Source organism: Takifugu flavidus, chromosome 12 (assembly GCF_003711565.1).
Source record: "Takifugu flavidus isolate HTHZ2018 chromosome 12, ASM371156v2, whole genome shotgun sequence".
NCBI classification, from domain to species: Eukaryota; Metazoa; Chordata; class Actinopteri; order Tetraodontiformes; family Tetraodontidae; genus Takifugu; species Takifugu flavidus.
This window is the reverse complement of record NC_079531.1, coordinates 4,233,526-4,255,679: the sequence shown is the minus strand read 5'-3', so window position 1 is coordinate 4,255,679 and position 22,154 is coordinate 4,233,526. Positions and strand designations below refer to the sequence as shown.

The following is a 22,154-nucleotide window of genomic DNA, read 5'->3' as shown; positions in this document are numbered from 1 at the left end:
CTCCATGTGAAGAAAGATGCATCCGAAGAACAAAAAAACAATCCCTTTCCCCTTCACCAAGGCCGATTGTTGTGAAATGGGATGGAAACAATGACACCTATAGCTAGCAACAAACGGCAGACGGGCAGACGTGCAGATGGCGCGAGCTAACATCACATCAGCGTGGCTGCCACAGCCTCTTTTCATCGACAGTCAAAGCCATTCCGACAGAAGCCGCCGGACGGCCAGACTCGGGGGCTGCAGCGGTCGCTCTCTCCCAGAGACTTCACAGCCGAATTTATCTGCATTAGGGATTAAAGCGCCGGAGACAATCAGATTGGAGATGGCTAATTCCACAGCTGTCTGCTGGCAACACAACAGTTGCTCTCCCTCCGACTTATCGCTCTGTGCGGGTTTAGATGAAAGCACTTCTTCTCCTGCCTTTTCTCTTTCCTCCTTGTGCTTCTGCAGGACTTGTGTATCGCCCAACCTTAGCAGCTTCCCATCCCGAAGTGGCTGCGTTCAAACAAAAACGCCTTCACATTAATTATCCGCAATTCCTCATCTTCTCGAGACCATTCTGCCGCCCCCCCTTTTGAAATGGAATGAATTTGAATAATAATGACTACTTGGCTTTTGCTGCAGTGTAAGTATCCCCCTGTTGTGGGACGCTCGCCCTAATTTCTGTTCAGGTTGGGCTCCCACAGGAGTTACAGTTCATAATGTCCAGGTGGCGTGAGAAGACCAATATATACGTCTCTGTGGATGTAGCTTTTGACCCTGACCCCCCCCCCCACCCCCGTCCTGTTATTCATGAGCCTGACTAATATGTGCTGAGAAGACCGATAGACTCGTTCAGAGCGAAAGTGTAGAACGTACAAGATTTATGTAACTGTCATTTTTAAGTTCAGCCATGTGTAAATAATGTCTGAATGGCTGTTTTTTTTCTGGCTGGCATTAAAGCAGTGGGATAAAGACAATTTGGGGTTTTTTCACAACTGATGGATGAATTGGAGGAGCTATAAAGTAACTGTTGATGCAAATAAGACAGATTTTCAAGTGAAAATGTAATAAATTATCCGCTAAAGGCTCCCGAGCTGTTTCCATTCCTTCGAGGGAACTTTCTATTAGCACCAAAGCTAAAGCCAATAGTGGAAGATTTAAGCCTATCCTCTTTTTTAGATTTCAACCCCCACATCCTGCTTTATTCCTATATCCCCGCCGGCCCCCAATGAGAGCTGTCCACCCTTCCCCAGGCGCCTGGAGCGCCATCCCACCGCCGTATCACCTCCCACCAAAAACCCCACTCCCGAAGTCCCTCCCCGGCTCTAATCTGCGATTCAAGCCTCACTGCGGGTTTAATACCATTGGACACACTCCCACCTGATTCCAAATCTCACCTCTGGAAACAGATGAGGAGCATGTAATATGGGTGGCGTAATGTGGAGGGAGAGAGGGAGCTGACGGGGGGGGAGTCAGGCGGGATTACACTGCGGCAGTGGGGATGAGCAGTCTGCACGGCCCACGCGAGAAAAAGAGGACAGGTGAGCGATCGCAGTCGGCCAGGCGAGGATCTAATGAGACCGACTGAGAGACAAACGGTCGCCCCATTTGAATGAAACAGAAACTGAAACGCCCCCAGACTCGCAACTCTTCTGGAAATGGCAAATAAGCTTGAAGCCCTGAGGTCTGCAGGAAAAGGATGGTTACAGTCGCAAACGCCCTGAAAATAAAGGTAAAATATGTTAGCAAGAACCCAGCCGGGTAAAGGTATGAATCACTGTAGGGGAGCAACAAACACAACAAAACAACACAGTATAGCTGGAATCTTAAGAGGCTTCAGGCAACCTGGGAAGGGACCACACTTCGAGTTGTTGTTGTTCACTTCTGGTCTGACTGAGAAGGATCCTTTTTTTTCCCTGAGTGGGAGTTTTATCTGGAGGGAATGTGTTCTACCTCAGTTCGAAACCAAAAGTCTCCCATACATCTTAAAACTGGGACACCTCTTTTTGAAATATACCATCATCAGCAACACATAAAACATTCTCTCTAAAGTACAAGCTTGCACGCGTGTGTGTGTTTATGTAGTCAACAAAATCGGATGCAACAAAATCAACAAGGAAAATGCAGCTGCCCGTGCATCCGAAGCCTTCAGCCGAAGTTTCCGTCGTGAAATAATAACGGGATAAAGTCGGGAGTCTTACATGTCGGGCATGTTTGCAAAAAACGACTCTGTGTTGTTCAATTTTATTAAAGTTTCTTCTTTAAATATATATTTAAGCAGAGAAAAGCTGGATTGGTTTAAAAAGTGCAGAGAAAATAACTCCTGGGTGTTTTTTTGGGAATTTGTTTAGCGGGAAAAAAGCAGGCACACAGACGCAAATATTCCCCAAAGTCGACACAGAGCCAGGGGAAGAGTTCGGATCTGCGATCTGAGCGATCTGAGCGATGAACGTGTTATCAATCAGAGGGCAACGGTATCCAAAACACAGGGCAAGAAGGGGTTAAGCGGGCACACCGGGGAGAAGAGGAGTGTACATGAGGGAGGGGGGACTCACACAAGGAAAATAACAATGGGACATGCTGTCGGACGGGATAAAAATGGAAGCGCTGAACAAAGCTGAGTGGATTTATTGGTCATCTCGATCAATAATCAGGCCGCTTTCACAGTCTCTGAGTACCCAGCGCAATAATTGGAGAGCAAATATATTCTCTTTTCACTTTAACTGCGTTTGACATTTAAGCAAAACAGTGGCTTCTTGTTCAATCAGACGTTTCCTCCAGCATCTAATTAGACGGTGCCGGGAAAAGGAAGTAAACTGGTGTGTGAACAAATCTCCGTTTGTTTTCTGGTGTTCAAACACAGCTCATTATCTTCAGATATTTGACGAGCTTCTTGAACCATTACGAGGCAGTAATGCTTCCCGTAGCACGTGCTTACGTTTTATTAGCATCTCAAACAGAAAAAAATTGTTCGTTTCCACTTTCTGAGAACTTTTAAAATGTCATTTCAGAAAGGAAAGTGATGTAGAGAGCTAGAAGCTTTGGCTAAAATCCTTCTCCAGTTGCTTTTCACTGACTGCACTTACTGCCTTCCATCATTAGCTCTATATCATTTGGTCTTTTCTGCAAATTTTCCCATTAAATCTGATTAATGCAATCAACATGCTTATGTTTCATGATTATTAGGACACTGATGATTATTATACAACTGGCAGCCTGTTTATACCTGCCGCCTGACATCCAGCCCCCGCTATACTTAAAAGTCACTAAAATAATTCAGCAATGCTCCGGCGTCATTAGCAAGTCAGGACCGTCCCAGTTGGATCAGCGCGGGGTACATTAACATGCAGCTTGGTGTTGAAGGTGCACAGGCCTGTACCTAATGAGTCATGTTCGCTGTCCTCGCCGTGGCGCGCTGATGTTCCCAATGAGCTGTGAGCGCCATTCTCCATTCCTTCCTCCCGCTGCCGCTCCGCAGCCCCTCTGCCCTCGCAATGACGGTCTCCTTGTCCCAGCCGCTCACCTGGAGCCACTCACATCAGCGGCAGTGTCATAATGGAGTGTGAAGTGTGAAAACATTTAACTGGGACGCAGCTTCATTTGGGCCGCGTCATTGCCAAACCGTCCAGACAGGAGACGTGTGACTTTCATTACACCTAATGTCCAAACTGACATGGGTGGCAGGAAGGTGCTCAGACGCTATTTGCAGTTTTCCATTTATGCTCTTCCTTCAGATAAATAAGAGCCCCGGGGTTCAATGACTGCAGGCATTATGTATTCATTACTTGGCCTGATGGGTCTGCTGTATCCCGCCTCTAGTTGGTTCCCACAAGTTTATTGTGTCATCACCTTTGTAATAGTGACCTTTTGACTGGATGGCTGTTTACTTTATGACATATGCTGTTCTTGTTCTGGTCAGTAATCACACTGCTGCTGAGTGTTTAACTTCCTGGATTGTCCTTTGGGAATTATTGCTGACCTCAGGGATGCTTTTACCGAGCATTGCAACCTGGTGACCCATTTACGCTTTAACCAAAGAGCATAATCGGCTGGTCACAAGGGCCTTTCCAGAACGTGAGTGTGGGAATTCAGAAACTCTACACTCAGCAACTTTTACCCCTTTTGATGATGTCACAGGGTAGGTTCCCCTCTTCTGCCCTCTCTTCCATCAAGGTGCTGAAGTCAAGTCTCAAGAGAGCCCTCCTGTGTAATTTTGACTTTCCCGAAGAACCTCTTCGCTCCTGAATTAGACTGGCGGAGCACCATTTCTCATTGCGCTTCATCCCATTACAGCAGCCGACCCTCTCGGTCTGAATGATCCAGCAGTGTGTGTGTACGTGTGTGTGTGTGTGCTGTGTGAGGTCAAACACCCGACAGCTGCCCTTCCTGGAGCCGAGGCGACCCACCGACAGGTTGTGTAAAAGGCCCGATGATCTTTCTAGCATCAGAAAGGGAGCAAATCCCACGGGAAGGATATCACTTCCTTCGAACCAGTCAACGAAAAAATAAATGGATTTAATGAAGAAACAGAGAAAAAGGAAGTGAAGGGGCAGCGGGCAACAACAAGAAGAGGCTCCTACTTGTTTTTAATCAGCTGTGCTGCCCTGTGATGCGCAGTTTAATTTTCACACTATGTGCGACACCATAAATCGAGCAGCAATTTCAGGACTGCCTGACAGCCATGGCCATGCTTTATAACTGCTTTAATATTTCATTCCCTAGTGGAGGGGCAGTGGTCCTACCTTCTGGCCTTCAGAGGAAGGCATAGGGATTTAGAGCAAGCGTCCTGAACCCCAAGCAGCCCTCTCTTTGATGCCCCACTTCCTCTGAGTTTTTTCACTTAATCGAAAAACATGGTGGCCTGAGAGCCAGAAGCGCAGGCCACCTATGTGGGCTGGGAGGGTGGTTCTAATCCACAGCCACTTGGTTTGTCCATCTGTTTGGCCCTGGAACTCACTCTCCTCCCCTGCTATTGTTAGCCTTTTTTAGATGATGGGCCAAGACCCTTGTGGGGGACTTCGGTCAGCTGCCACGTGCACTTGTGTGTGTGCTTGGTCCTCCGGAATACACGGGTGGGCGCATGGTGGCACGCCTCCGGGGGCCAGAGGAGGATGCCAGCTGCTGGCCGAGGAAACTGTCTACGCTGTGGTGGCCTATGATAGAGGCAGGAAGCATGCTTCGATGCCTGCTGGTAGAAAATAAAGACTTTCTTCAAGCTTACAAAGTAAACTACTCAACACGTCAAGAGTTAGCTTTAGCTCAGCTTCAAAATACATTAAATTTATTTAAGACAGAGGTGGAAACAATTCACATACTGAACAAAAATGTACATGTTGGCAGGAGCGATACCAACACACAGGGTAACCTTCCCTCTAGCCTGTATATAAACGCAGATACTTGAGAAGATCCCAAATATTCCGTAATGATGATTGGTTACACAGATATGAAACCTATTCGATTCCCAGCAACTTATCCAAATGCTTGTTTTATGGAGTAGGAAAAGAGAAACATTACACCACACTTGAAACTTCCTTTACCTCTTCCATGTGTATTTTGTTGTTTCTTGATCCGTTCCGCCTTTTCCACATTTAACTTTTCATACATTTTGCTGTTGTGAATAATTAAGACTGATAATTCCCAAATCATGAAAGATTAATGTGTGACGGATGCATAATTAAGCACTTTAATTCCAGGATTTCTGATGCATTCCTCGTTTAATTATCATTTTGGAGGAAGGGCTGAGCGTAATAGAAGGAGACAGAGGCTTTTTTCATTCGGGCAGTTTGATGATCTGAATAATAGAGTGCTCGTAAGGAAACGCGAGGATTATCCCATGAGTAATGCGCGTGAGGTCTGGCAAAAGTTTCCCATTCAAAAAGTAACAATGCGTCATTGTATGAGATATCCTAAAGTGCAAACACAGAATCAATAGGCAACGTGAGTTTGTTTTCTCAGAGAAATGAATACATGGACAAGGCTTTGATAGATTTTTTTCTCCAGTCGTCTTGAAGCCAAACCCCTGGTTCCAGCAGTTAATTTACTTCATGTTTTCAGTGATGAATGGGCACCATTATGCAATGAATAATAGGAGTCCACAGGATTTATTACACGCAGGGTGGTACAACAAAAATCACACATCCAGTATTTCCAGTATGTGCAACCATTAATATAGAACTTCCTTTAAGTACCGCATTCTTTATGTTTTAATTAGCCCAATCTATACAAATTATTTGCTTTGCTGCAGTTGCAAATGCAAGAGTTTGGTCTTCAGCACTTGCGAATGTTGACTTAAAATACTTGTAAGTTGGGTAAAACTCCAACTTCAATGGTTTTTATAGGATGTATGTCTGCATATTTACAACAATGAAGTAAACAGGAGGTGTAAAGTTGGGAGAGCTGATGCCGATTCCGAGTTCTCCTCATCAGCCCTGGGAGGAGCTATGGAGATGCAAAGATGCTATAACATCTCAAACCTCCGCAGCACATTAATTAGCACCCAGAGGAAAAAACCCGAGAGGGGAACTGGGACAGAGGGATGGCGAGGGGGGTGGGGAGCGATGGAGAACTCCTAATGACAGGTAGGATGGTACGTACTCTGGAGGAAAACGCAGCTGAAAAATAGGTTCTTGCCTTTGAAAAAAAAATGTTATTGTTACTGCTGCGGTTGTGAGGTTTTAATGGAATCATGGGAAAACTGCATGCACACTCCTGCAGAGCCGAAGGAGTGGCTGTAACAACCAAATAGGTGAGGAAAACTTTTAGACATTAAGAGAGGAAAATTGACTGGGATATGTATTTATAACCACTGAATTGAACGAAAGATGCTGCCAATTAGATTTGAAAGAGAGATGAAGCTTTTATTTTATGGATATCGGTGAAATACTGGAGCTCGATCAGTTCTATTCTATGTTAAGTTGCTTAGTTGTCATCTGCAAGTGGATAAAAGTTAGTAAATCCTGAAATGAATCAAAGACAAAACAAATGGTGATTTCAAATAAAAAAAAATCCATTTACAGTTACTTGATGTGCATTGGACCCTGCAAATACTGCTTAATGCAGGCATCAAAAAGGTATTTTTCTTTCCGCAGCTTTAGCTTCCAACGTGTGTTTTATGTCACTGAGCTGGTATATAAGACTCACAAAGCACTGAAACACCCATGATGTGATACTTATTCCACTAATAAGACATTATTAGAACTAAGTAGAGCATTGGGTTTCCACTGTGTAATGTCAGGATTAGGATTTGTCATTTGTTCTTTCGGATGAAACAGAATTTGGATTTTAGAACCAATCTTTTAGTGTTTTTTTTTAGCAGTTATGATACTTTCAGAACTACTTGTGGTGTCTTCATTTACAGTAACAAACATTTGCAATTCATATCTCTGCAACACACTGTCGAGTCTGTAAAAGATGAGTTTGTGTTGACTGTATACTGATTGCAAAAGGTTCTGCAGTCACAATGAATAACAATTAGCCTCCAAATGCCCAGTTATGGACAATAGTGAATATATGTTTTAATATCTAAAATACACGATCAGGTTTAACCAATGCACATGATGCTGAACTTCATATTGCATCTACATCAGACACGTATCCAAATAACCAGAATAATTTGGTGTAAAAAAGATGAAGAATAATATGAAAAACCTTGAATTTATTCATGAGCCCAATACACTGCCACTCTTGTGTTAACGTGATAATCAGAGAGAACACCGTGATACTGATGAATCTCAGCGGTTGTTTAATATCCCAAAATGCTGAATTACAGCTGTTAAAGACTGTTGGAATCTCGGTACGGCCTCAGATGAAAGAGTCGACATCAGCAGTCGCCCAAAGGCAACATTTCTTTCTCAAAGAATAATTAAGCCTGATGTTATTAGGGCCAAGGGTGTATCCCCAGTAATTATCAGCCTTCAGTGGAACACTCAGAAAGACTGCATGAAAGCCTTCTGACTAATGCACCCGTGTTTTAATATTCTCACTGCTTTGCAGAAGACGCCCAAACCACAAAATGAGTCTAATCCCGTCATGCAGAACTGACATCATCGTTAGCCATCTGTTTAAATAGACTTAATCTAGCAGTTGGAAATAAAAGGCTGGTAATCCTGCAAATTAGGCCAATATGAGGCCCCTATCTTCAGATAAATTTAAAAAGAGGAAAAGGATCCCGTATAGATGCATCTTGAGAGGGTGCAATTGGTAGCCTAATGATACTTGGCATAATTGACCATTTGTTTGATGTGTTGCAGAGTTTCAGGTAGTTTCTATCAAAGTGGGTCACCCAGAGCACCAGTGAATCCTGGGTATGCTCAGAGAGAGGCAGCGATGAAGTGGATGATTAGCAGACGAGCAACTTGAGGCAGAGGTGGAGGTAAAGGGGGAGGAACAGGAAGCAGAGGGATTTTTGCAATTTGTTATCCTCTGGCAATTAGCCAGAAAATGCTCACGGCTCTTTGATTGCAGTTGGGGGGGTTGGGGGTTAAAAATGGAAGAGATAAGAGAGAGCCGCGAACGTAGCAGCCCTTCCTCATGGTAGATGCTGGCTGCAGGCGTGGGAGATAGTGGCAGCTCTGATAGCCTTCCAGTCAGGGGGAGAGGCCTAGATAGGAAGCAGAGAACTGATCCACTGTGATAACTGCTGTCAATCAGGCCCTGGGCTTGATTAAAACACGCTGCTCATGGGAAAATTAGGCCAAATGGGAGGGCTGATGCGAAGGGTTAGAGAAAAGTGACTGACGGGAGGATGGCAGAAAGAGATACGGTAAGGGTGTGTCCAGGCGAGGGATGAAGAGAACTCGCTAGTCAGGTCGGCTCTTCCAGGGCACCACAACGCACCCCGGGTGAGCCGTTCTGACCGGCTCAAGCCAGACACGTCAGCACGGGTCGAGGTCGCGCTGAATCTGCCACTGTCTTATGGTTTCAATCAAACTTTTGATGAGGGACTTGGTACTGTCCATAACCTCTGACCTTGGCTGTCACGACTGAAGTCCATCTTCTGGCTGCGAGGACATCACATTTGCATCCAGAGCGACTGTTGGATTCAATCCACGACAAGCCGGGGAATACGGATATGATTCATTTTATCATCGAATACTGAAGTTTGGTTTTCAATTTAGTGTCCTCATTTCCTCACTATGTAAATTGCTGATTGGAAAACATGCATATTGAGGACGGAACCCTGTTTGGGCGTCGTATTAAACTGTGTCCGTGTTACAAATGTGGCCCACGCTGGTGCTTTATCTTGATAGTGACATCGGCTCTACGTGGATCCTGGCCTTAATGAGGGTCGGTGATATTGCATTTCTACCTGCGCTATGATCGGAATCTCAACTGGAACATTAAACAAACAAAACCGGTCCGTGTCCAGTTCAAGGGCAACAAAGTGTGATATTTGTTTAAAGCAGAAAACACTCTTTAGGCAAAATGGCTACCTCTCACATTTGCCCACGTTCAGATTAGCAGCACCTTTGAACAGGGCAGAATATAATTAATAACAGCTTTGACAGTGTTAACCAGGCTTGAAAGAGCCCCGAGCTCTGCCTCCTGAAAAACCTTTGCTCTTAGCTACGGTGGACGAGAACAGCCTCACAATCAAAGAAGTCTCTCCTGCATAAGATGGAAGGTTAAGGGTATTGAAACAGGACCTGATTCCCCTTCATTTGTGCCATGATGTGAATGAATCAGGCTGGTTGTCCAGTTTTGATGCAATAAAACAAACCTTTTTCGAGTCTGATTCTTCACCAAGTTTACCGGGATTATTCTTTTAACAGCTGTCCTGAATCCTTGTGCTCTGGGTCAGAACACACCGACACAGATCCCCAATGACCCCCCACACAGCACCATCTTCTCTGTGTGGCGTTAACTTTAATGACCCAAGTCAAAGAGCAATGGGGAAAATTAATTCAGTTAACTTTTTAACGTCTTCTTCTGCTTAAGATAAAGTGAGTTACGACTACTCTCTCCCCTCAGGAACCAGTTCTCTTATAGGGATTGCACTAGATAACGCTCAGCTGGCAAGTTTCCTAATCTGAGAATGTTGGAGCAGTCAGGTTGACAAGTGGGAGTATATAACCTGCTCTCAGAGCACGGACCGATTATAAAAAAAAGAGCTGCGATTGGATCACGAGTTTGATGTCAGTTGCAAGATAACAAAGACAGCTAGTCATCCCACTGGGCTGTGGATGAGGATAAAACAACCTGCTCTGCCACTCCTCTGGCCTCTGTGAGGCTTCAGCCAATCACGCAAGGAAATGGGAGAATAGGAACAGACGGCACGCAGTGAAGGCGGACTTTTCTCTTCATTTGGATCCTATTTTCCTATAATGGAGATAAATAAAATGCCGGTAACTTCTGCTACAACCGCAGACACTGAACTGAGATGTCAGTGCTCACACAAAGAGGTGGGGAAGTACAAATATCAGTTCAGTGGCTGAAGTCTTCCGAGTCCAGAGGGCAGAGGGGGAATTTAATGATGCAACCGGTTGAAAATTGAATATTAGAACAGCTTTTGCCCAAAAAATGAACCTGTGCCTGATATAACGACACAGCTTTTGCGCTTCACGTTGACTCTAAATCTGTTTAAATGAGTTTCAAGTTAAATGGGCTCAGATTTTCAAAGAAAACAGTTAAGGTGCAGAGCATGTCTGTAAGAACGCTCGTTACCAAGCCAATAACTTCAGAAAACACCACGTATGCTACAATATTATCATTTTTCATACGGGCCACTGCAAGAGAGGAAAAAGATCGGCCCAGATCATCTATGTGTAAATGTCGGATTGGCACATTTTCAAAGTAGCATTCCTGTAATATATCCTGTAATCACACAATATAATAAAAACAGGTGGTATTTAATCAGGGCAAAACAAAGCCCATATGATTTTTGGAGTGCAAGTAGGTTGTTTCCCACATCATTTCTCCATCATTGCATTCACCTGTGGTAGCAAACTGTCAGCTCGCATCTGCTAATTCATCTGTTAGAGTCAAACGCTATCCTCTCAGCTGCACCGCAGGCTGCCACCGAGCACAGATTTAGGGCATGTGTGGGCACGGATGGTATTATCTTCATTAATTGGAACAGTGCTCCAATATGCTAATGGCTCTTCTTAATTACGAGCGCATGTTGAATGCAGACAGATTTTGTCTGTGTCAACTAATTCAACAGCCGCAGCTCCAGAAGCTTATTCCAACAACATTTAGCATTGGGGGAGGAAAAAGGAGATAGCAGTACTTTTGGCATGGCCAAACAGGGCGAGCCCTCAGTCTGCCGCTAACGGACTCAAATCGAAATTAAACCTGCTTGTCAAATTTCAGCAAATTCTGCAGTTTTACTTCTCAACACTGCTCCCGAGCTCCGGTTTACTCGCGGTACCACTTCCCACCAGCTCTTCATTGCTCCTCGGAGGCCCGTATTTCCAACGCGAGAGTAGCGGAACAGCAAGTTCAGCACAGTTCAGTGAGGTGGCTCTTTCTTTTCATACAAGCAGCTTTTGTGCAAACAAAGATGTGATTGGCAGTACTTAAAACTCAGAAAACAATTATACGGTTGACAGAGAGATAACAAAATGACTATTTTTAGACAATAAAGTATTTTAGGTCATCCCAACAGAAAATATAACCACTTTATTCTCCACCAAGGTAGCCAGTTAGAGTCAGACAGCAAACAGTTTTTTTTTCTTTCATTGCATGAGTTTGTCCAAACAACACCTCGTAGCGCACCGAAATCTTCTTCCTCTTTTCAGAATTGATGCTACACTAAAGGATGAGAGCTTCTCGGGGAGCCAGACAGCCATTCTTCCTCAGAATTTGCATATCCTACTGAGACGAGCTTGGCTCTGGATTCAAAAGGACGGAAAAAGAAACAAACAAATACAAAGGAAAAGCTCATTCACAGAGCATTTATATTTGAATAATCCCAGGCTCTCTGTTTGATTTTTTTATTTATTTATTTTTAGCACGACGGAGGCGTTTAATGTAAAGAAATATTTATTGGCTGGTCATGTTGATTCTGTGAATCTGTGATGACACTAAGACGGGCCATTGTTGTAACATATTTGCAGCCTTTTCAGGTTTTTGGCGTAATTAAAAAAAAATTCGGCCAAGAGGTGTTTTTGCTGACTGATTCATCCTCAGGCTCTAATGCTCTTAAAAGGAGCCTGCAGAGTTGCATGTTGTCGCTATCATGGGAGTGATGCACTGGTGCTGATCCCTAAATAAGATTTCAACCCAGGCTCTGTGGATTAGAGTGAAAGAACTCAGCTGTAACATATTATCTGCTCCGTGTGTTTAAAAAAATGGAGAGGAATCGCTCTGAGACGGCATTATGTCTGTTAGCGTCTTAGCGCTCGCTCTTCACGGGCGCTCTCGAATTTCAAGGTCTGTTGTACCAAATGAATCCGAGGGGGAAGAGTCAGGTGTAATAACACACAGGACTGCCTCAAATCAGTCATGTCGCGGGTTTCTAACGGAGCAAAAATGTATCCTGGTGTTTGATTCCTTCGCTGTGACATTCCTATTTGTGTTCTGCAGACAGTTGTGTAGTTTCTCCAAACTTTTCAAGGCTTCTATGTTGGCTGCTTTGCAACAATCGTGGCCCCAGTTTTTTCATTAGACTCCAGCCTGAGCAGGGTTTAACCTGCCTGAAAAGAGTCCCTTTAAAACGCTTCCTTATTCCTGGGCTGAGGTTTGACCTCAGAGGTCAGAGGTCGTGATAAGGATTGGCAAACTGTATTCAGCAGTGAGGACGAGGCTGGGACTGGAAAGTGAACTTCCTAAGCACGCTAACCCTGTTAACCTCTGCAATCACATTGCAAATGTGTGTGTGTGACTTTTGCACAATATTTTTCAACTAGATTTGTGACTCAACTAGTTCTCATCAAAAATATTTGGTTGACTTGTGTCTTCATTCTTTAGGTTAATGACACGGATGGTTCACAATAAACAAGTGAAGCCAACGTCAGAGAGAACTTAAAGCTTGAGCATGAAGACATGTTTTTTCTCGCGCCATTTAGAGCATTACAAGTAGGTAATAATGAGGCGGGTCATTAAGTCGAGCCAGCGTCTTTCGCTACTCGGTTAATAGTTAGGGTAGAGGGATCTGATGGATTCCATTACTGCACAGCCTGAGGAGGAGACGTTCCCAATGGCCTGACCCCTCATTTAAGCGCAAACATCTAAAGCTAGCTTTTGTCATTCCCATATTCTTCCTTGCATGCGAGTACATGCTTTATATGGGCCTGACTACAGTGACGGCGGTGAATAGTGTGAGCAAAGAACCTTCAACGGGATTAGTCCCGGATACACTGGGAATTTCAGAATGAGCCCCAGCATTCCCGCAGTGGAGAAAGGCCGGAAAAATGACATTTCGGGACTGGCACTCACTTTCTTCTCAAATTAGCCTCTCACATTTAATTATCCAGTGACTGACATGGCAAGACTTCAATGCGCACACTCGCACGCGCGCTCACAGCAAAAATTGTTTGCAGAAAACAGATGCTTTCCGCCTCCTTTTCCGAAGTTCCTTTAACAATGTCCTCAAGCTAGCGTTTTCTAATGTGTGAGGAAGTGCCGGCAAACAAGACATCCATCAAATTGACAGACAAAACAAATTACAAGGCAAAGAGAACCTTAATGTGTCACCAAAGCTAATGGTGTTAACACTGGTTGGCAGCGGAGCCAGACACATGCTGCTGCTGCTGGTGTTATTGCATCACATCGCTCTTCAATTCCCAAAATGGAAAGGTGGTGAATTCCAGATCATATTTACACCCCATCAACAATACATCAAGGCTAGATTACAGAAATCCATTAACACGCAGGGAGCAGGAGGGCTTTAAGCAAGGCTGATCTATGTGCGTCCTATAGGGCGCGCGCACAAGTTGGACCGTTCTTTCAATGAGTGATGCAGCCTCCCCGAAGCCAGTAAAAGCGTAATTAAATGCCACGAGCCTCGGTGACAAAGTCTAATGCCGGTGACAGATATTGTATCTGGAAATGAGGAATAAATGATTGCTCTCACTTTCCGTCCAGCTCGCGGCTGATCATCCGACTGCAGGGGTCACCTTGGAAGAAACGCCACAATTTTACCAGTCATTAAACTCTTAATCCGGCTTCAGCGCACAGAGTTCGGCTCATCTTTCAAAGAATCCCCCCACCGCCACTGCCGCCTTCAATTTCTGCACGCTGCCAATGCATCATTATCTTACCCGTGACAACTGGACCCGAAGGTGATAAACCTCTGCTGGAGTTAGGACTCGGAGATTGGGGTTTCGTGCGATCCAGCAGTCTCTCATTTTACACATCTGCCAGGCTTAAACAGGGAAAATCATCTTTGGATGGGAAAGCAACGCCCTGGAAATTACTCAGCGCCTTTCTTGACTTTACCCTCAGCGGCAAATCGTGCTCCGCTACCTGTGCGGGGTATCAGCCGGAAGATCGGAGAGATGACTTTTTAATATTCCTCGTTCTGTATTTATGAAGCACAGCACTTATGTCTTCGGGGACGGGGGAGATGTTTTTGATGGAAGCAAAAATGATAAATTGGACAATACATGCTAATCCAGCATACTGCGAGTGCACCAACAAATGCATCTGAGGGAACTTAACTGTTCCCTACAGCCCAGAACCGAGCTAACACTCCCATCAAGGTGTCTATTAAGGAATCAGCTGTTTGAATAATGGAACTTTATACGACGCAAAAGCTGAATATTAGCCAAACTGCTGAGTTACAAACAAATTAAAACATAAAAAAGGTCTCTTTTTATATGTTTTATATACAGATTTGTGAAAAGGGAAGCAGATTCAGTGCATTTCTGTCTAAACGATTCTAATGTGACACATGTACAAGGCGAAAACGTGAACTGGCGCCAACTCAACGACCTGGCGGGCGGGAAGGGCCGAACACTGCCGCCATTACCGATGACATCATCTCACCTCACATTCGATGGCGTGCCCGATAAAACTGTGTGATGGATTTTTTTTCTCCCCCATAATCACGGTGGGATAATAGTTCCAAACTTGTTTTACTCGTGTATGATAAAAGAGGAGCAGCACAAATAAGGTGCAATAACCTGTACGCGTGTGCTAAACTGTTATCCTGCAAACCCGTGTCAGCTAAGAGCAAGACAGACACATTAGGTTGATAAATGGCGAGCATTTGTTGTTAATAAGAGACACCGATGTCTTCAAACAGAGCAGAATCAGAGTCTGATAAATTTACCCTTCTGTCGCTCTGAGTAATGCGAACAGGGACACCGCTGAAAGCAAATAACAATAGGAAAACAACTTCCTGCGTGCAGCTATCTCCAAATGGAGACAAGCCTTAATGGAAATGGAGTAAATGGTCCCCGGCCTTCTACCTGTGGCCCCTTTGCTGTGAGCTCGGCCTCACATGCTGCGATGTTCTCGGCGGTCCATAACATTGGTTGGTTGAGAGCTTTGGTTCAAAGAAAACAGACTTTACAGTTTCAGCTTGTTTAAACTTTGTGTAAAGTCAATTTTACAAAGTTCCAAAGTTGGTTTTAGGCCACACAGAGATGCTCTCTTGCACCACCCTCACATTCCCCCTTCGGGCAACGTCGGTAATAAAAGAACTCCAAGCCTCTGTCAGCACCAAATGGTTCCTTTATAGCGTAGGGTTTTACAGTATCTTTTCCTTCTTTTTCCTTTTTTTTTTTACATTGTTTCAGTTACCAAACTCATCTGATGAAACCCCGCCGTCACGAGTTTTGCTCTGTAATTCCCAGTCTTGTTTGCCTTCCAGTCTGCAGTGAGGTAACTCCTCCTCATATTTCTGCTCCTTCAGCAGGAACACTGGAGGAAGCCGAACGCCGATGCTGCTGTATTTAACTGCTGCCGGTAACTCAATAACGGCTGATAATGCGTCCATATTTAAACGTGACCGATAACAGCGGCGATTTTAATCAATCAATCTCGGTAATGAGAGCAAGAAGTTAATCCATTGTTATGCATTATTCGTCAGTAAATTAAGGTCTTCGGGGTTAATTAAGAAGCGGTCTAAGGACAGTGTTAATAATGCAGCACTAATATAGGGCAGGTAATAACACACTTGGGAATATCATTCTCAACTCCAGCTTTTACTTCACTGTATTACCACACTTTGGACTGTCTGCGATGTCCTGCAAAGTCGTCCTATTAAAGACAACTCTGTCCCAAACTAAGAGAGATTAAGCGTTTACAACCCAGTGACAGTGAATAAATGAGTCAACCCTCCTTTTGATGAGTTGGAAAACATTATTTAAAAAAAGAAAAAGATATGCACCTCCAGCCCCGGCAGCCTGCAGCCTCGCACTGGCGGAGGAGCCGGCTGTTGCCCGAAACACAATATTAGACAAGACAGTAACATGGAGCATTTAGACGAGGATGGAGAGGGTACCGTCGCGGCAGACCTGCCAGCTGTGATAATGATGTATAATTTAATTGAAGGTTATGCTTCTATCCTCTGCAGAACTCAAACCGCTCCTCTCTTGTCAATGCATTATTCAGGCTAATGGTGACCCTGAAATAGAAAAAAGCTTCTTATCTCTTTAAAGTTTCATTGGCGGGAGCAGAGGGAGGTAAGGAGGTATGCAGAAAGAAGAGCGAGTTAGAGTGAGAAAGAGATGGAGTTGCAGAAAAGCTTGAGAATAAAGAAACCTTAGTTATAGTTCTACTTCGATTCGAGTGGATTTCTGTCTCTGAATGTATCACTGTCCTCTTTCTGCCCACGTCAGGATGGATTCTGATATCACTCAAACCGTAACGTCAAATAACCCAATAACATCGATGGATATACATAGATATTGCTTCAAACTTTCCCGGGCGCCGCTGCACACGACCTCCGTCACATTCTATTTCTTCAAATAAGGAAATGAAACTTTTTTTTAATATGAACGGCATTGTTTTTTTGTTGGCTTTTGAGAATTCATCACGAGCAGCTGCCGTTGTTCTGGAAATCCGGAGCGAGGCAAACTACGGGGCGCCGTGAGGCACCCGTGCATTCGCGATCACAGGCGCCACCTTTCTGTGCGAGCTGCAACCTGAGCCAAGTCAAGGAATGACAGGGCAAAAGGGTCATGTGACTTGTTGGTTTCAGGAAGTCGGTGTAGATATCACGTCTTTACCCTCAACTTTCCAGAAAGTTGTTGCATCATCACAAATGTATTCACCCGACTAATCCAGATTAGCCAAATTAGCATCATACACACACTTTCCTGTCCGAGGACATGGCGTCTGCTTCTAATGGGGCATTCTCTGGCAACAAACAAAAAAATCAATTAAATCGGAGAAACCGATTTTTCTCAACTTGTAGCGGCGCAGTAATCTAATTGGGCTGGATGAGGAGCAGCCCCGAGATGATAAAATAATTATAGGGAAGCAAAGTCAGCTCAATTATAAATGTATTTGCCGCCTTGTAAACATTTTGTCTCGTGGAGAATTTGGCAGAATCGACAATCGGGGCCCCTCGATTCAAGTCTGTAGAAGTTAACTAGCGCCACGCCACTGATCTGAGTCACTGTACATCAGTGAAAGGTTACAGGAACAGACAGAGACTGATCCCCCCCAACCACCCACCCTGCCCCAGCTTGTTTATGACAGCCGCCCCCGTGGTTCCTGCCTGGAGATACAAGTCAAAACATATTAACTGGAAGTAATGACAGTGATTTAATTTTCATTCAGGCTGTTCCTAATTAGGCTCCCATTATTTTGTGTAATCTCTCTGTCCCTACAGCTACATCTGCCTTTCTGGAAGAGCCGGGCGTCGGGTGGGGGTGGGGGGGGCAAAAACTGACTGCTCCAGGAACTATAGTGTGAATGGAATATAAATATATAAGTCAAATAATTTAAAATGGTTTGACACGCATAAGTCATACCGATTCGACAATGCCAACAAATGAAAGGATTAGCCCGCGTCCGCTAGACAACGAGCGCAGCATTAAATTGCACTTTCAATGTAAACAAAGAAGACGTTAAACATGCAAAATTCAATACAGTTCAACCTATCTCAATAAATGTGATGAAGTTAAGGGTGTTAGAGAACATTTTAAGTGCTGTGTAAATGGCTGGCTCATTGTACTTTCTGGTCCGAGGAGCCTGGAATAGCACTTACTAATTGCAAAGTAATGGAGTATGTGCCGACGCAGTGATGAAGTAAGCAATTTGTACTGTTGCTCTGTAGTGGGCAACACAATCACCGCATGAAGAGGGAGTGGGGATATTAATTTTATCCCTCCTCTCCTCTGACTATAAATGTAATTCGCGCTCACTTTCTTCTCAAAGGGTCTGATGCGAAGGAGTTTGCTCGCTGTTCCTGTTCCAGTATTTCTCTTTCAAGGACCTGGTGGCTGTTGCAGCTGTCATGCTACCATGCTACTGTCATGTTGGAGTTCCTGGGCTTCAGGACACACTGGCCATGAATTATAAATACACAGGGAACATATCTGTAGAATTGCAAAGAAGATTCTGGAAGATTGTGGATTCTGGATTCCAGAGCGCTTGCCTAGCGTGCTAGTCTCTAAATCTGGATGATCATATGTAATATCCTAAATGAGTGTGTCACACATCACCGTGGCGACCAATATTTACTTTTCAGCAGAACTTTAGTCAGGAGTTATTTTTTAGGAGATACTATAGCTGCCTACTTTTGGTGTACTCATCACTCATGTACCCATGCTGGCATGTAGCACATGCATGTGTGCTGAACTATTTTGAACATATTATGTTTCAATTTACTTAATAAACAAACCCAATTTTATTACTCCTTAGTTTATTAATTACTTTATAGCTCAACATGTTTTTTTCCTGGAGCTATCAGGTTCCCTTTGGTCTTTCCTTGTGAATAATGAAACCAGATTCCTCTTCTGTGCTCTGCCTGATAAACTATGGCCCCTGTTACCAGTTTATTGCTGTGGAGGGACAACTTTAGTACAGCTACTAGCCCACATCTGTTCATGGGTGCAACACTAGCTAGCTTAGCCGTTAAGAGTTCATACTGTGAACACAATATCATTCCCCTGAAAATGATACATTTTACAGTCCATCCAAATATTATTTAATCTAAGAATATGGTGCCTCATTTAATAACTGAGCCCACCAGAGAATGAGACTTTTATAACACAAAGAAACATCTGTTACCTTCCAGCCTTTGCCAGTGGAAACAGAACAATTGATTAAGCCTATCAACTCGCATGGCTCCACAGTTTTATAATCAGTCTCAGTGGTGAGTTTTTCGTGCTGCCTCACTGGTTGCACAAATACACATTTCAGAAAAGACTAATTCGATTGGAAAATTAACCATTGTGCTGGAGTAGACTAGCTATGGGCTACAGGCAAGGCAGGAACTGGAAGCATGTACTGTATAGGAGGGGAAAAGAGGAGATCCTATCTTCTTGTCATTCATCTTCCAGCACCTTATCTTTGCTTTTACCTCAGGATGTGGCTGTTGTCATGCTCACGTCCATCGGGCGGAGAGATATTTTAGACGGTCTACCAGTAAAAAAGGGACTTGCAATGAAACTTTAATTCTGTTTTTGAAGTTAAATTGCGCTAAAGTCTGGGCCTTTTAGAAAAAGACCCTGGCCCCTCAAGGTCATTGTTGGGGTCAAGTGACCAGCTTCTCGCCACTGCAAACACAGAAAAACCTGCTCTGATAAATTCAGTCACATTGCTGGCACTGGATCTGAATTAGCCAAATTCCTGTTTGCACTGAACACACCAAATGAAAACCTTGAACACATTTTATCTGCCACTTCAAGCGATATAATTTGAGCCATCTCTGGAAGCCCTGGTAGAATTAAACTTTCATATCTTTATTTTTATGAGGATCCGTCATGTTTTGTCATCACACCAACAGCAAAAAGTGGAAATTCAAAGGATGTGAATGTGCAAGGGACTGCAGTTGTGCGCAACTGGACTGATTAATGCAAGATGAGATACACACATCAAAGAAAAAAAATGTTCATGATGCGGCAGAATGAAAGTGAGCTTCTTACATTTGAACTTCTATTCAGTAAAGTAAGTGGAAATGTTCGGACTCCATTGAATGTGGGTGTGAAGGAGAGATGTGCCAGCATCTAAGACAGGGGTAAAAGAGCATAAGAGCAAAAAAAATGAAAAGGAGAAAATCAAAGTGGCAGGGAATCATTAAATGGATCACACTGGTGACAGTGCTTCTTTGAAGAGCCACGTCCCGCTATGCATGAGCCTCCAGTGCTAAACAATGCCGACACCCTGCGAAGAGCATCTCTCAACCTTCTCACTGAACACCAGCACCAAGATTAGAGGTTCCTTTAATCCGACAAAGGGGATTAAATGTTACAAGAGAGGCGAGAAGTCCGCTCCCACGGAGGGGCTAAGATGAATTATTAACACCTCTCCTCAAGTCTGGTGATCTAAGTCTTTAAAGCGTATATGGGCTATGAGACACTGGTGGCACGCACTCACAACCAAACATACCAGTGTGCAAAAATAATTGTGATTGCACACACACACACAGAAATGTTGTTTCTGTACTACAGTTAAGTGGCAAAATGGTGAAATGATGATGAAAATCTCGAGAACTACCATCTGTCTGGTGCATTTCATGGGAAATCCAAGAGTAAAGGTGAAAAGTTAGGACGGCTTATTTTGTGCACCCCCAGTAGTGACAGTTATCATAGCAGAGGCTGAACATCATGTAGCTGAGACTCCCAAATCTGGAAGTGAAAAATGAGGATTTGTCAGACGATCACCTGAAAAGATCAATTTTTCGAAAGCACACAGAATATCCGGCATGACCTCCCAAAATTAAAAATGACAGCCATTAGTCATGGCTGCCCATCATCACTTACCCCCCTTGTTCCATCTGCCTTTACTCCTCGCCTGACTGGTGAGCGTGGGACAACCCGACAGCACAGAGAGAAATAAAACTAGTTCAAACACAGAAAGGTATCCAGACTGTGCCCTGGAAAACATGTCCAAGAGTTGCTGGCGGCCAAGTCGATTTCACATGACCGTGTTCCCGGTGAGAGCGTCGCGGCTGCAGCGCACGGTAACCCATGCGTGGGCTGTCATTATCAGTCACGCTGCTGTCAGCCGTGGGGTCTCTAGTCCCACCATGCCGCTGTGCGAAAGCCCCGGCTGGGTACTACTTGGATTCACTGCCGCAGAATCTCCGGGTGAAGCCACATCTCTTCCCCCCCCCTCCACCACCTCTGGAAGCTCTGCCTCACCGGAGCGCGCGGGAACCGAGCGGCAGCGCACAAGCTTGCCACGCGACGGCACGGCTCAGCGACGCTCAGCACAGTGCATAGGAACTCACTCTCTCTCTCTCACTCACACACACACACACACACACACACACACAGAAAACTCTCCTCCTCTCTCGTCTCTCCCTCTGTCCCTCTCACGCTCGCTGCTGCCACCGCTGTTGATGCTGATGCTGCTGTGGAGCTGCTCCTGAATTATTTCCTCCCTCACTCCAGGTTTCAAAGGGAATTCATTCCCTCACACTCCGGCTCCGGCTCAAGGAGCTCCATATTGCAAAGGAGACGAGAGGTGTTACAGTCCGGCTCCTTAAAAAAAATTCCAGGGCTGATGTCGGATGGAGGGTATCTGATATCAAGGAAGGATGATGGATTGTGGGTAGGAGTAAAGGCTGTGGACAAAGGCAAGGTCATATTTGTTCGAACGCTCCACATCAGCTCTTTATGGTTTGTTTTACCGTGGTGATGCGCCGAGATGACAATGCTTTTGTGAGAGGAAGTTGCTACGTTCAGTTAATATTGAAGCAGAGAGAGAGAAGAACACACGGGTGGGGGAGTTGGAGGTGAATCAACAGGCTGTAAGACTGAAACATATGCAGCTTTCTGGACAATTCACTGGCTTGTCGACTCATCAATCCTGTATGTATTGGACCAAAAATAAAGATATCCAGTCAGGGTTGCCAAAGATTTAGCCCCTGACAGGATGTTAGTGGCGTATTGTCTATGGTAAATCTAGTTAAGCTTCCCTGTAGTTCCATTATTGCTATATTTGTTTCCCAAGAGTGACAAATGTCAGATTTCATGAAAGGGTGAGGATTTCAAATGTGGAATCCAAAATCCAGGTTAAAGTAATTGCTCAATACCTAGATTATCGGATTTAATGTCTTGTAATTAAAAACTATAGATAGCTGCCATGATGATATAATCTTCCTTACA

The 22,154-nt window shown here is 44.4% G+C and overlaps 1 protein-coding gene across 10 annotated transcripts in view; it reads right to left on the bottom strand.

The window, feature by feature from the left end:
• The window catches only part of robo2 (roundabout, axon guidance receptor, homolog 2 (Drosophila)), a 182,239-nt gene extending 160,999 nt beyond the window's left edge, over nucleotides 1–21,240 (bottom strand). For 3 of the 10 annotated variants that reach the window (XM_057049559.1, XM_057049549.1, XM_057049550.1), the window contains exon 1: nucleotides 20,805–21,238. In XM_057049559.1, coding sequence (XP_056905539.1) covers nucleotides 20,805–20,928 — 124 coding nt within the window. In that variant the 5' untranslated portion in view covers nucleotides 20,929–21,238. Of the gene's footprint in view, nucleotides 1–20,804 lie in introns of all 10 variants that reach the window. The other 7 variants (XM_057049547.1, XM_057049556.1, XM_057049546.1 and 4 more) reach the window with 5 other exon arrangements.
• Nucleotides 21,241–22,154: the final 914 nt, after the last annotated feature.